A 13,121-nucleotide genomic window follows, 5' to 3' on the forward strand; every position below is an offset into this window, starting at 1 on the left:
TAAAAAGGGTGATGGACAAACGTGCGGGCACTAAGACCGCAAGGCATTCGTTTCCTCCTACTGTGGATGCGGACGCCCGGAGGAGGAGAGTCCCAGAGCGAGGAGCTGGGAGCAGAGGCACAGGCAATGCTCAACCCCGACCGTAGCTGAGAGAGGCTGGGGGAGACCGATTGCCGGAGACCGAGCGGCGAGGGGAAGACCTAGGGGGGTGGGTGGGGGAAGCAGACAGGCGAGCACTCGAAATCAAGCGCTTTACAGATTATTTTATTTTGTGTAGAGAACACGTAGCGACTCCGAAGATCAGCCCCAATGAACATGTCAGTGTTGACTTTACAAGAATATGAATTCGAAAAGCAGTTCAACGAGAATGAAGCCATCCAGTGGATGCAGGAAAACTGGTAGGTGATGCTTTCGCGTGATACTGTCCCCGGGAGCCCTGCGCGTCTTCCCGGTGTGCCTTAATGTCGGTACTCCCTTTCTGGGGCGTGAATCGAGCGAGGAACCGCGAGCAGCAGTGAGCGGATCGCTGAGTTCCCGGGTCTCCCGGGTGCAGGAGACATTGGGGCTGCATGAAGCGCGTGAGTCTGTGGGTGCCCCTGGGTGAACCGTGGCTACACATGCATCTTTAACATAGATTATATAACATAGACCATATATGTGTACATAGAGTAGATGTCTGTGCTACAGGGAAGGCGGGAGAGATGCCACAGTCCCTACCTGTGCTACTCCTTGTTTTCCTCTAGATTTGGGTTTTCTTGCTTGGCCTCCCGCAAGCAGAGTGTGAAAGGCAGTGGAGGGAGGACCCAGTCGCCTGCTCCCTTTAACCCTCTCCGGCCCGCCGTCCTCAGCTCTCTGGTCCTCGCCCTCTCCCCATCCTTCCTGCCCTTCCTTTCTCCTTGCAGCTCTGCTACTTCACTGTCTTCCTCTTTGCTGCTCCCCGGCCGGATTCCTCCTTTCCTGGACCCCTTTCCCCACGCGGATCCCTTTCCGGTTTCATAAAGAGACGGAGGCGGGGAGTGGGGGAGGAGGGGACAATGAAAACAGTAATAAAAATGAATGAACCCGAGCGAGTGGAGCCACGCCATTATTAAGTTTGTTTTACGGAAACGCCTTTTGGACACACTCAATTCTAATTCAGTGGGAAACTGCTGACTGGAGTTGAGACACGGATTAAAAACCTCCGGGTCCGCAGAGTCCTTCGGGGCTCTTCCCCAGACAAACTTCTAACCCGGGAAAGCATCTTTCTTGTTCACTGTGACCCTCCGCCAGTCCTTTTGAAAATCCCTGTGTGGGAAGCGATCCTGTGTCACCTTGCAATATTTAACAGGGTGAGGGTGTGTGTGCTCATCTCGCTTCTTCCCTGTAGATCGAGCTGCTGTGGCAGACATTCTCTTACTCCTCTTAACCCCAGGTCTGGCGATCAGTAAAGAGCAAGCCCAACGCACCCCCAAGCTGGGCAGCGGCTGGCAGCCTCCCAGGTGCTGAATGAGAGGGTCCGGCCAAGGGGGCTCCCTCCTGGGATCTGAGGGATCCCGCCCGCCGCGTGCGCGAGCGCTTGCCCCGGCGCCCTCAAGACCTGCCTTCCCTCCCCCATCTCATCAATGGGAAACCAGAGACGCCGGCGCGCCGGTGGGCCGGGGCGGGGGAGCGGTGCAATAGGGGGTGCCGTGCGCCGGAACCGGGTGGTGGGGGTTCAACGTCTTTTTCTCCGGCCCCCGGGAGTCGCGACTAGCCTCGGGGGGTTCGGCCGCCGCTCCCGCCTCCTCCCGCCCGCCCGGGAGCGGCGGGCCATTTGCGGCCGCAGCCCGGCCGGGCCCGCCCCCTGCGCCGTGCGTGCCGACTGGGCCCGGCCTGTTGGGGCGGGCGCGACCGGCCCGGCGCGCGGCCCTGCGCGCTCACGCTCGCTGCGGCGTGGCTGGGGGCTTCCGAGGGCGCGGGGGCCGGAGGGCCGCTGCGGGCCGCTGCCGGAAGCCAGGAGGGGAACGCGATCCGCTCGGGAAGCCGGGAAGTGCAGCAGCACACGGGGCGCGGGGTCGGGGCACCCCCTGGGCCGCCGAGGTCGAAAGCGCCGAGGGTGGGTCCGGAAGACGGCTGTGCACCGGGAGGCTCGATCCAGTAGGAGTTTAGGCATTTAAGGCCTCGGCGCTCCGGGAGGCCAGGCCCCCTCGGGCGCCACCAAGGGAACCTTCTCCAGCGGCACTTCCTCCTCCCGCGAACGGGGTGGCGCTAAAGGCAGGGCGGGGGCGGTGGCCCGGGGTGGCGGGCGGCACGGCGGGCCAGCCTAAGGCTCTGGTCTTCTCTGCAGCTGTCTGTCGCGTTCGCTTGCCACACAGCTCAGCCCATCTTCCTCCCCCGTTGGCCCTGCGCGCTCTGTGGTTTCTAACGTCCGCCCTGTCTCCAGCTTGCTGCACCCTTGTTGAACCTGCGTCTCTGGAGGCGGCCTCCCCTCGCGCCGGCAGCTCGTGTTCACTGTGGGCCAGTGCCCCTCCGCGGTGGATACTGTCTCTTATTCACTTGTTGCCTTTTCTCTGAGGCCACTGTCTGTGGCTCCTCCACCTCCAGGTACCATTTCCCGCCTCTTTTCTCCGCTTGCTCAACAAGTACACACTGAACCAGACAGGGCCTAGCCCTCTGCGGACTGAAAATGGCAAAAGTGAGCCAATTAATCTTCGCTTGTTGGGCTCTTGCCACACTTTTCTCCTAGCTCTTTATCTGTACCTTTAATCTGGCAGTGTCTTTCCTGGCTTTTCTTCATATGCCTAAATATTTGCATGTGTGTCTGTGCCTCCTATTAGACCATCATCTCTTCAGGGCTTTGGTTCTTGTCTCATTCCAATCTTGATTATGCGGAGCACCTCGAAGAGTGCATTGTACCTGGCAGATGCTGGGGAAAAGGGTTCTCTAGTGGGTTAAAATGATGATGGGTGACCATTTTATTGCCAGCACTACCTGTTAATACTCGAAGCGTAACATACTTGGCCTCCCCTTGCGTTTTGAATACTATGTCATAGTCACACACTAGGGTTTCCCCTTCCTGACTTCTTCTCTCTTTGACCTTAATTGTCTTGCTTTCTTCTTTTATCCCAGGGTGTATGCATTTCTCCCAATATCCTTGGGTCCCAGTTTTATAAGCCTCCCCCCAAAACCTCAACAGCCAAAAAGTTTTGAACCAGGTATATAAGAAAATGAAGATTTCCTTTTCATTTCCCTTGTTAACAGGAGAAGGAACTCCATAACCAAGGCTTACACCCTCTTGGGGGCAGGGGAAGTTTAGGAAACACAAGGTCTTACCTTTCCCAGACTCGTTAACTAAAAATGGCTTGAATAGCTTCTGGAGGAAAAACACAATGTTGTGAAGTTTCTACTCTATTTTTTGACAAGACACTTTCAGTGGTCCTTAAAAATCCCTTAGACATAGCCTCAATTTAGAGGCTACATCAAAACTCAATTTAGAGAATTATAACTTATCTCTCAGAAATAAGTTACACTTACTGTCTTTAGAAGAATTGTGAGGAAGGCCAGGAGTGCCGTTTTGTCAGTATGCTGTCTGAACTACCTTTTGAATATTGTTTGAAGGCCTTTATTAAACTTATAATCCATATTCATTACCTTATTACATATTAGTGTAATGGGACCCATTTTTGGAGTGGTGTTTTTATAAACTAAAGGGTTCAACTGAGGGAAGTTTATCAAGTTAATTGCTGCTTAAACAATGATTAACCCAAAAAAAAAAAAAAAACAATGATTAACCCTGTATTCATTGTTCTAGACACAGGATAAATACTACAGACTGTTTTACTCTTCTAGCAGGTGGTTTCACATGTAATAGATTAGAAAAGCTATGGAAATGCAAAGTAGTAAATATTATACCTTGGAGAATCATCCTGAGCCACATCTTGAAACTATATGTCAAGTTAATATTATCTGGTAAATGAAAGTGTTTTGCATGAGGTAGAGGAAAATGCCTGCTTTTAGCTCAACAGCATTTTTGACTTCTGATTTTACACAGAAAAGCCCTTGTGATTTTATGGCATTGAAAATAGAGGCATTTTGTTCTTTTATGAGATGTCTGGCCTTTACCTGTTATTTTCACGAATAATATCTGACTTAATTTATAAGGGCTGCCATCAAGAGAGCAAAACCGCCTAGTGATTGGTAAGGTGACATAAAATTCATTGAGTGAGAAGGGCAGCTGGGCTCTGCCTTCTCTTTCAGCAGCCTGTCAGGCCTGTGCTAGCAGCCCTGGATGCTAGTTGCTCCAGTTGTAATTGTCTGGCCAATGATGATTATCTTCTGATGTCGGCTGACACGGTGTCCACCAATAGGAAAGCAGGAGGCCTGTGCTGACTGCTGTAACATTATGTATGTGAGGTGACGTCATCACAGGGCTTGTCTAGAACCTCACAAAACCCTCCCCCGCTCCCCTCTGGCATCCTCCACATCCAGCTTTGTATATTTTTCTGACTTTCTCCTCTCCCTCCACCCGTGGTAATGGTTATAAGGGTTTTATTGTTTTTATATTTTGAGTTCTGTATTTGGGGTCTATAAGATAGTGTAGGAATTTTTAGAAGTAAATACTGTCTGGCTAAGGAAACTTTATCCACAAATTGGATTTTACTAAGGAAAAATAATAAACACTATCAGTAAAAGGAATTGTACATCTTTATGTTCTTATATGTGAGGTTTGGGAAGTAACGTACAATTTCAGTATGAAAAAACATAAAAGTATTATAAGCCTGTGTTAGATTTTTACTCAAAATATAGCATCGTAATGTCTATCAAACTTTAGAATGCAGGCTGTTGTTCTTCCTGTAGTGACAGTTGCTTTGCATTGATCTTTAAAATCCTCCTTGTGACCTGTTGTATGCTTTTGTAAGAAAAGTGGCTGGAAAACAGTACAATCTGTGGTCATGAGTCAGAAAAGGCCACGGTGTCTTATTTAATCAGTGACACTACAGCAAATACAAATTTGGTCAGCTGTCTAGGAAACTACTGTGTCCACATTGTACACAGTGTGTTGCTTGCCACTTATTTTGGAGAATCACAGTTCATATTAGCCTTAAGACTGAAAATCCTAAGTGTGAGGAGCTTAACATTTCATTCAATAAACTTTAGAAAGCACTGAGATGTTGCCTAATATGTACTAGGTTAAGAATGAGAAAAAGTATACAGAGGAAAATTGGAATCTGTTATGATCCTAGAAAATAATGGAATGTTGTGAAGGAACTTTAATCTGAACTTTAATGTAGCTTTAAAAAAAGGATGTATATTCACGCAGCCTTTGATTTTTTTTAGGATTTCCAGGGATAATGCAAAATTATTTTATGATTATCCATCTCTATATTTGCATTAGTAATAAATATTATGCGTATGGTGGTAAAATGTTTACGTAGGCCTTCTGTTAAATTGGAAGTTAAATTTTGTGGTCTAAAGAAGGCTCCTTGGTGCTTTTAATGTTAGATGATAATACTAAAAGTGTCAGGATCACATTGGAATTTAACTCCAAAGTCAGTCCACTCCAGATCTAAGAGTTGTTCTGCGTATTTCCTTCTAGGGAGAATCTATCTAGTCAGCGGGAAAGTTTTGAGAGGGATGGAGACTTAAAAATACTAAGGAGAGCATAAAATAACCGTCTAGCCTGTCTTAAGCCAACAAAATAAAATGAAGGAGTACAGCAAATCAAGAATTCATCTTTGGTTCAATGATTGGATATTTCAGGTTCAATATTTCCTGAGATGAGTTATCCAAAAATTGTTGCCATGATTCGCTTAATTTTTCATGTCTGGATACAGGTGAGCTGAGCTGGCTTTATTCACAGGAATCAGACAACAGTCCACACAATTTGCCTTTGCTCTGTACCTTTATTCTTAGCTTCAAATCTGTCTGCTCCACTTACTTTCCATTTATCTTTGTTAGAAGAGCACAGGCATTTATCTGGGAAAGTTTACCTTAGGAAAGTTACCTATACCACAGATATTATTCCTATTGATAACCTAAGGAAATCTGAATGAAACTATAACATGGCTTTATTGAAAGCTTTATTGAAAATAAAGATTTATTGAAAATATAACAAGGCTTTATTGAAAGCTCATAACTTCATTCCTTTATTTGTATTCTGATTGTGTGTGTATACAGGCAGGTACAGATGCGTAAAGTTGGCATAGTTACTCAGAGAATTTTAAAACAACAGCATCCTTAATTACATTTGACTTAGGATAATTTTATTTTAGAGGTAGATTAATCCTTTTTTAAAAAAAGATTGCCCTAGAGTCTAGAATGGATTTGTAATTTTAAGTTCATTGAGCAAAAATCATCCCAAAGCACAGATCCTGTTAAGTCATCTAAGTTCAAGCTTATAATTTTATCATGATTCATTTCTGTACTGAGAACTCACGATTTTTAGTTTCAAGGTTATTTTTCTTAGTATATTGGAACGACAGGTATTTTTAGGAACCCTTTTGTTTAGTCATTCACCCACTATGAACTTTCTAAAATTTAACTTTAAGCCTGTCTGCCCAAAATAATGTACAAATGAAAAAGATTTACACTTATCTTTGCTGAGATAAATAATTAGACATGCTGATTAGAAGCAGTTTTGCTGGACAGATACTCATACAGTTTTCTAATGAGTTAATTCTCTTTGGGATTTCATATTTTAGTTTTTTTCTTTCTAAAGCTTTTTTTGGGTTTCTAATTGTAATATGATAAGGAAAATATCATTGATATAATGTATTTTGGGGAGGGGGACCCCTACTGTTTTTAACCAAACCTGTGATCACGTATTTTAAAGTATAATGTATATATAATATAGTATATATATGTATATAATATAACTTCGTTTTCTTAAAGATAAATTTCAGATGTTTTAGCTCAACCCTTTATTTTATTTTTTAAATTAGTTAATTTATTTTTGGCTGTGTGGTGTCTTCGTTGCTGTGCGTGGGCTTTCTGTAGTTGGGGCAAGCGGGGGCTACTCTTCGTTGCGGTGCGCGGGCTTCTCATTGCGGTGGCTTCTCTTGTTGCGGAGCACAGGCCCTAGAGTGCACCAGCTTCAGTAGTTGTGGCGCGTGGGCTCTGCAGCACAGGCTCAGTAGTTGTAGTGCACGAGCTTAGTTGCTCTGTAGCATGTGGTATCTTCCAGGACCAGGGATCGAACCCATGTCCCCTGCACTGGCAGGCGGATTCCTAACCACTGTGCCACCAGGGAAGTCCCTCAGCCCTTAATTTTTTTAACACCCATCCTGGGACTTTTTTGTTTTGTTTTGTTTTTTTAATGATCCTTTGAATTCTGGGGCTCAATTTTTTAAAAATATATTTATTTATATTTTTGGCTGCGTTGGGTCTTCGTTGCTGCGCACAGACTTTCTCTAGTTGCGGCCAGCGGGAGCTACTCTTCACTGCAGTGCACGGGCTTCTCATTGTGGTGGCTTCTGTTGTTGCAGAGCATGGGCTCTAGGCACGTGGGCTTCAGTAGTTGTGGCGCGCACGGGCTCTAGAGCGCAGGCTCAGTAGTTGTGGCACATGGGCTTAGTTGCTCTGCGGCATGTGGGATCTTCCTGGACCAGGGATCGAACCCTGTCCCCTGCATTGACAGGTAGATTCTTGTCCCCTGCATTGACAGGTAGATTCTTAACCACTGCACCACCAGGGAAGTCCCGAGGCTGAATTTTTGAATTGATTGTTAACGCTTAATGGGCAGTACAAAAGATCATTCTTTGAAGAAGACTGACAAGATGAATGAAATGCATGTTTATCATTTATCTTTGTTAGGAGAGAATAGACATTTGCTTAGAAAAGTTTATGTTTATATATGTACACACAAACATGTGTATATACATAAACATGTTAAAGTGACTTTTTTGAAAAATGAAAACTGATACCCTGTTAAAGACCATTTTGTGTGTGTTTCCTGCTATTAGAAAAGCATCTTACTTGGAATTCCTTGGTGGTCCAGTGTTTAGGACTCGGCACTTTCACTGCCGTGGGGCTGGGTTCAGTCCCTGGTTGGGGAACTAAGATCCCACAAGACGCACAGTGTGGCCAAAAGAAAAAAAAAGCCTCTTCCGGAGCCAAATGTACTTTTCTAAAACTACAGCCTAATTTGACTATTTTGTCAATTTTTTTAACTAGTTAAATAATACTATTTTAGTAAGTGTCTTAAAACTGCAAAATTTGAACATTTAGTACTTGGATTTACCCCAATTATTAATAATTTTTTAAAAATCTTCAGTATGGGTAATAGTGGGTGAAACCCTCAAGTTTTCCTGTCTTGTAGGCCCAATTGCCTGTCTCCTTCTATTTATAAAGGTGGTATTAATACAATGTAAAAGTTTTTAAGATGCTAGACCCGCTCCAACTGGGGTAATTGACTTTTTCAGGTGAAGTGGGTTCAGTGGAATTGAACTCTTTGAAGTTGAGAATTTCATGATCTTGTTTCAGGAGGCTCAATGGGGGGGAAAAAAAAACCCTGATGAAAAGGTTTAATCCTGAAGCTTTTGTTTTTAATGTGTGAGACTTCTCTTGAAGTCTAAGGGTGCCTTAAGCATTTAAAAGCTGGTCTAGCAGTGGTTATCATTACAATAAGAGGGTATGAAGGTCAATAAAAAGTTATTCTAAATATCAAGTTTGCAGTTTTCTCTCAATTTTATGACTTCTTGACATAGATTTAATTTCAAGATCTTAGAAAGGAAGGTGGATTTTCTTCATTCTGGAGTAATGATACTAATAGTTGATACATAGTTGTTTACTGATTGCAGACATTCTTTTAAAGTGTTTTATATATGTTAATGGTTAAATCCTCCCAACCACCCTTTGATGTATTATCTTTTTGATTTTACACAATAGGAGATGAGGCACAGTATATGGTTAAACAAGTTGGAATTTGTATGTAGGGACAAAAAAAGGAGAAATGGGCTCCAGCCTTGACTAAGGCTTGGTCACCCAGGCCCCTATCATCCCCCTATTCGTATGAGAATAAATATTCAGTCAATAAAATAATGCCCTTGGAAACTTGGCAGTACTGTAAACATGGAAGGTACCTGTGGTTTTAGTCTGGTATCTCACAGTGTCTATGTTCTGTTTCTTGCTAAGTGGATCCTGAACACTAAAGGCTAGAAAAACTACAAAAAGCACTATTAATGTTATAATGAGCATTGTGCTATGCAGATATAAATACTTTAATCATTAAGAATTATTATAAGTATTACCATCAATACTTTTACAATTGTAGAAAGCCATGTCACCTTTAATAATGCTTGTATCATAAAATATTCCAATTTTATCTCAAACAAACCATGACATACAGGTTTGGAACATGTCTTATGAAGCCTACTTTGTCTGCTCCGTGCTATGAGCACTGTCCACTCAGCTTGGTTCTAAACCCTAGGAGCTTCTGTTTCCACCTGGCACTGCCTGTAGCCAGGCTTTCCTTCAGGCAGGTTTTAGTAGCTACTGGTAAATAGCCAACACCTGTTGACAGGGGGAAATACATAAATAAATAAATAAAATTAAATAAATAAATAAATAAATATATATATATATTACCCCACTCACACACACACGCATATGGGTTGGAGATGTCCTTATTCTTAAAGGTCAGTGTGAAGAATTAAAGAGAACATTGTTTTGTTTTATTACTTTTAAATCCTTTTCCTGATTTTAAAGTAAATACTATAGAAAAAAAGAAATGAAAACATTAAAAAAAATATGCAGGAAAAAACCCACCTTTAATTCTTATCCAGAGGCAACCACTGTTATTTTGCCACATTTCCTTCAGCTTTATTTCCAAGATTTTTATATACTTTAGATCATTCGGTGGATGTCAACGACAGATTGAGTTCTCTATTATGTGCCAGGGACTACACTGGGCACTTTCATTCACCTACTGCCTCATTACAACTTTATATGTTGCTTTGTTTCCTCTTTACATTATAAATGTTTTTCATGTCACTAAAACCTCTCCGTAAGTATAATTTTCAGTGGCTACTTACTATTGTATTGTGTGGTCTTAATTTAGATAACCACTCCCTTACACGTCAGGTTGAACATGTTAAGTTCCTAATATTTTGCTATTAGAAATAGTCCTCTGGACATGGTTGGAGGAGGTCATCAAGAGGACGTTGGCTCCCAGTTGACCGGAAAGCCAGACCTGGGCGATTCAGGCTCTTCACCCCCTCCCCTGCCCTTGGAATATAAGTTTTGCCCACCATTGCCACAGCCAGAGCCATTTCAGTGATGCAGCCTTGAGAGGATAATGTGTTGTTGAGACCATCTGGGTGGTATGCAGGGCTGAACCTCCTTAAGGACAGCATATAAACTCTTAGTTCTGGCGGGAGGGTGCAAAGATTTACTTTACTTGTCTTGCAGCCACCCAAGACAAGCTTCATTAGTAAGTCCCCTTGCCTGTTACCTGCCACCTACCAATCTGGAGTGGCTGCCTTTTTCTTTGGTCTCTTCCTGGCTTCCAGTGTAAGGGGGCCAGTTTCAAATCTTACCTGGGTACTCCTGGGGATACAAACCAACAGCTGTCCTAGGCCTGGAGGTGGCACTGCAGTGGGCAGCTCGCAACCCCCTCTTTGTGATGGGAGCACAGGTAAAGTTTGCTGTGCTATTAGAGGTGTTTTATAACTAACCTATTATGAATAATGCTTAACTCATATGTGGCCTGACCCACCGGGCCCCTATCAACTGTAGAGTGATTCCCCTTTAAGACCTAGTGTTGTAGATACTTGGAATTTGTGGTTTTAACACTAGCAGTTTTGACTTGGAGAATAATCCAATGGTCCAGGAAATCAAGCAGATTTGTTTTTTTGTTTTTCGTTTTTTTCTTTTTTGCTGAAGTATTCGTCTGTCAGAGCAGTTATGTTTGCTTTCTTTTACTGTCTGGTAGGTAGGAAATCTTGGAGGTAGAAACTTACGTCCTTGTGGAAAATGTCCCCACTAAGGAGTGCAGCACTTGGTACTGACTATAAAATAAGAGAAGATTAAGAGGTCAAGGAACACTGTGATCCTTAATCAGAAAAAATAGGTGGTTCAATGGAATTTTCTGGGTTCAAGGAGTGTTCTCCAAACTTTTTTGCTGACATCCACCTAAAAGATGTTTGAAAAACTATGTACTGCCTCACACATTTAATTGTTTTTCTTTGTGAGTTGAAGTAAAGTAAGTTTTTAATAGAGATAGAATAAATAAGTTGAGGATTGGCTAGTTTCAATAAATATTTCATGACTTGCTAAGATAGGTTTATCTCTTTGTTGAGTAATGCACAACAAATCTGAAACAAATGACGTAACATTTTTATCCATGGTTTCATTCATTGGTAGCTCCAAAAAGCAGACTGCATTCCACCTCGATACATTTAAAAGACTCGGCTGTACTCATCCTACATTGTTTCTGGTTGTTCTGAACTGAGAATATCTCAACGTTCAGAAGGTAGTAAGCAGGAAAAAAAAGAAAAAGATTATCATTCTGCCCCACATCATTGTTCATTTTTACTTTGCTTTTGGGGTGCGAAGGAGAGACACGGGTAGGCTGTCAAGTGTCTTTTTTTTTTTTTTTTTTTTTTTGCGGTACGCGGGCCTCTCACTGTTGTGGCCTCTCCCGTTGTGGAGCACAGGCTCCGGACGCGCAGCTCAGCGGCCATGGCTCACGGGCCCAGCCGCTCCGCGGCATGTGGGATCCTCCTGGACCGGGGTACGCACCCGTGTCCCCTTCATCGGCAGACGGACTCTCAACCACTGTGCCACCAGGGAAGCCCTGTCAAGTGTCTTAAACTATCTTTTCTTGACTGCGGAGAAGGTCATAGCTGATAGCATTTCTGTGTGTGTTGTGGCCATTAGGACTGGGCTCCTAACTGGGCAAAGCAATTCCTTATTCTTGACTTGGTTATCCACTGTCAGAACCTGAGGACTTCCTCAAGAAGCTGAAGAAGTAGAAGCTCATTCTACTTGGGGTGTCTCTGATTACTGAAGACTGTTCTACGTATTGACCTGAAAGTTATGACCCTCCATGGGTCGTCCATTAGTACTTAGTCCTGACTCTAGCTGTAATTTGTTCTCACTTCTGTATGAGTGTCTTGTATGCATTTGAAAATGACTACTATCTCCACTCTAGGCTTTATTTTTTAGAATGTCATCTGCAGTTCACTGGTAATCCACATGGATATTTCTGAAAAATAAAAAATTAGAGCTCCTATACTTTTGAATAATTAAATATTACCTACTAGGAAACTCCTGAGAAATGTATGAAAGCTTACTAAAATTTGACACTTCCACGTTAAAATGAGCAAGTCTGTATTGGAAAGTACAGTGAGGGAGGGGGGAGTCCTAATTTAGTATTCTGCTAAAAAGTCCACAACATGGTGCTTTGGAACAATACAAAGCTCCTATTGTACGGGATATTCTGGAGATTTTAAGGACTCTGTTAGCCCTGAACCAGTAGGGTTGTCTTGAGTTGTAGTTGGTTTCATTTACTGTTCCTGCATTCATATTTGCAGAAATACTTTTTTGGAGCCTGTATTTTGTGATGGCTGATATTGTTTGTGATTATACCGCTTTGGTTGGTACTTGGTTCTTCTCCAGTTCTTTGTAATGACTGAGTTCGTTTTCTACTGACAAGAGGGTAGTTTGAGGCAGAAAAACGTTTGAGAACCACACTCCGTGTCCTCGATCCTTAACCAGGAATTTGGGCCGATCTTCCCAGCTGATTCTTGCCTTAACGAGGAGCGCCGAGGAGCGCCGCTGTGGTGGTGCTGATTCCATCTCACATTCTTTGCGTCTGTCTTCTCAGATCATTGATTTCACAAACTGGACACCTCTCCCTCTTCTAGCCTGTTCCACCTCCTTTATCAGCTAGCTACATGGGACCAGGCCGTCACTCTGCCCAGCACCCTTCTCTCCCTCCTTCTCTCCCTCCTTCCCTCTAACTCACAACCAAGTCCTTTGTGATCTGGCCCTCAGTTTCCTTTCTCTCGGTTCATTTCCATTGCCACTGGCCTCCTTCAGGCCCCCCGCACTACTTTTTGTCTCCTCGCTCACTTTCCAACCTCCAACTCCTGCCCTGCGTTCAGCATTCTCTTAAGTCACAGATCCCTTCGTGTCCCTCCCGTGGTAAAAACCTTCAGTGG

General features: G+C 43.7%; 1 protein-coding gene and 1 pseudogene across 4 annotated transcripts in view; both read left to right on the top strand.

The window, feature by feature from the left end:
• ELOVL6 (ELOVL fatty acid elongase 6) overlaps positions 1-13,121 on the top strand; it is a 134,716-nt gene continuing 121,595 nt past the window's right edge. Inside the window, exons 1-2 of one of the 3 annotated variants that reach the window (XM_022596434.3) lie at positions 1-123; positions 278-398. In XM_022596434.3, coding sequence (XP_022452142.2) covers positions 310-398 — 89 coding nt within the window. In that variant the 5' untranslated portion in view covers positions 1-123; positions 278-309. The other 2 variants (XM_022596436.2, XM_089911580.1) reach the window with 2 other exon arrangements.
• LOC111186164 (small ribosomal subunit protein eS26 pseudogene) overlaps positions 309-13,121 on the top strand; it is a 52,448-nt pseudogene continuing 39,635 nt past the window's right edge. The window contains exon 1 of the transcript XR_016393214.1: positions 309-398. The product of XR_016393214.1 is annotated as a small ribosomal subunit protein eS26 pseudogene (transcript). The remainder of the gene's footprint in view (positions 399-13,121) is intronic.

This window comes from Delphinapterus leucas, chromosome 5, assembly GCF_059928025.1.
Source record: "Delphinapterus leucas isolate spDelLeu-1000000601 "Yukka" chromosome 5, BTC_Dleu_Yukka2, whole genome shotgun sequence".
Lineage (NCBI taxonomy): Eukaryota > Metazoa > Chordata > Mammalia > Artiodactyla > Monodontidae > Delphinapterus > Delphinapterus leucas.